Source organism: Acanthisitta chloris, unplaced genomic scaffold (assembly GCF_000695815.1).
Source record: "Acanthisitta chloris isolate BGI_N310 unplaced genomic scaffold, ASM69581v1 scaffold10334, whole genome shotgun sequence".
NCBI classification, from domain to species: domain Eukaryota; kingdom Metazoa; phylum Chordata; class Aves; order Passeriformes; family Acanthisittidae; genus Acanthisitta; species Acanthisitta chloris.
Window position 1 is genome coordinate 6,912 of NW_008670123.1, and position 1,081 is coordinate 7,992.

Below are 1,081 nucleotides of genomic sequence, written 5' to 3' on the forward strand. Positions count from 1 at the left end.
CATTCTGTAGTGAACTCTGCAAGTTCCTGTAGAGCCTTCAGCAGGTCCCTGGATACCTTTATTTGGAACACCTGAGTTTTACTCACAGTTCGTATTTTAACACAGTTACTATTTTAATATTAGTCTTCAGTGTAACAAAAATGGGAATAGAGCACAGTGAGGCTTTTTGGGGTGGTTTTGTTCCCAGCAACGTGGCTAATGCTGATCTCCTTTTTCTTTTCTCAGGATGCTTCTGAAAGCACAAGGATTTTGAAGAAGCTCCTGACAACCAGTGAAACTCACAGTAATATCTACATCTAAAGAGGAGGTTGATGCCCTAGGCTGCACTTTTATAAATTCCAGTTTCCTCTGTAAAGGACTTTGGGAAATTTGACTTTTTTTGGTCTTTAAAAGTGGAATAAATTCCAGTTTTTTTGTTTTTTACTTCTCCACTCATTTTTGTTATTTTCAACTTCTTCACTGCAAAGACTTGTATTCCTTCTGCATGGCTTGGGAGACTTTCTGTTGGAAAGACATCTTGAATATGAAAAGCAACTTCTTATTCTCCTCCTGAAGGGATTATCTTACCTGAATGTATTCCTTTCATATGAAAAAGAGGAAATGCAGTTAAGGAATTCTGTAATGAGAACACCTATTTTTTACTGTTATTTTGTGACACAAAGGTTTTTCTGATATTTGTTGCTCTTTCAGGATTTGTCTGTGATGGAGAAAGTTCTGTGCCCTTGCACATACACAAATATAGAGAATTTAGTGTGTGTGTCTGGACATACTTTTTTCATCTCTGTGTTGGTACAAAATAGAGGAAGTAAAGTATGGTAAATACTTTTAAAAGACTAGTGGGAAATAACCTTTCCTGGTGGAAGGGACTGGCAGGCTCACAACCTGTTTTAGCAGGATTTGCCAGGGCAAACTGATTTAATCTATCCACTTTAAAACTCCCAAATGCTAACAACAGTAGGAGCTGTACAAGATCTCTTAAGCAGAATATGAGGGGTGGAAAAAAGTTCAAGTTTTAAAGCATCTCAAAAACTTTTCTGACAGTTGGCAACAATTTCAAGCAGTTTATTTAAGATGTTTGCTA

General features: G+C 36.9%; 1 protein-coding gene across 1 annotated transcript in view; it reads left to right on the plus strand.

Moving 5' to 3' along the window:
* Positions 1-300, plus strand: part of PSMG1 (proteasome (prosome, macropain) assembly chaperone 1) — a gene marked incomplete at its 5' end in the record, with an annotated part of 7,208 nt that extends 6,908 nt beyond the window's left edge. Inside the window, one exon of the mRNA XM_009073575.1 lies at positions 226-300. Within this exon, the coding sequence (XP_009071823.1) occupies positions 226-300 (75 nt within the window). The remainder of the gene's footprint in view (positions 1-225) is intronic.
* Between the last annotated feature and the right edge of the window lie 781 nt (positions 301-1,081).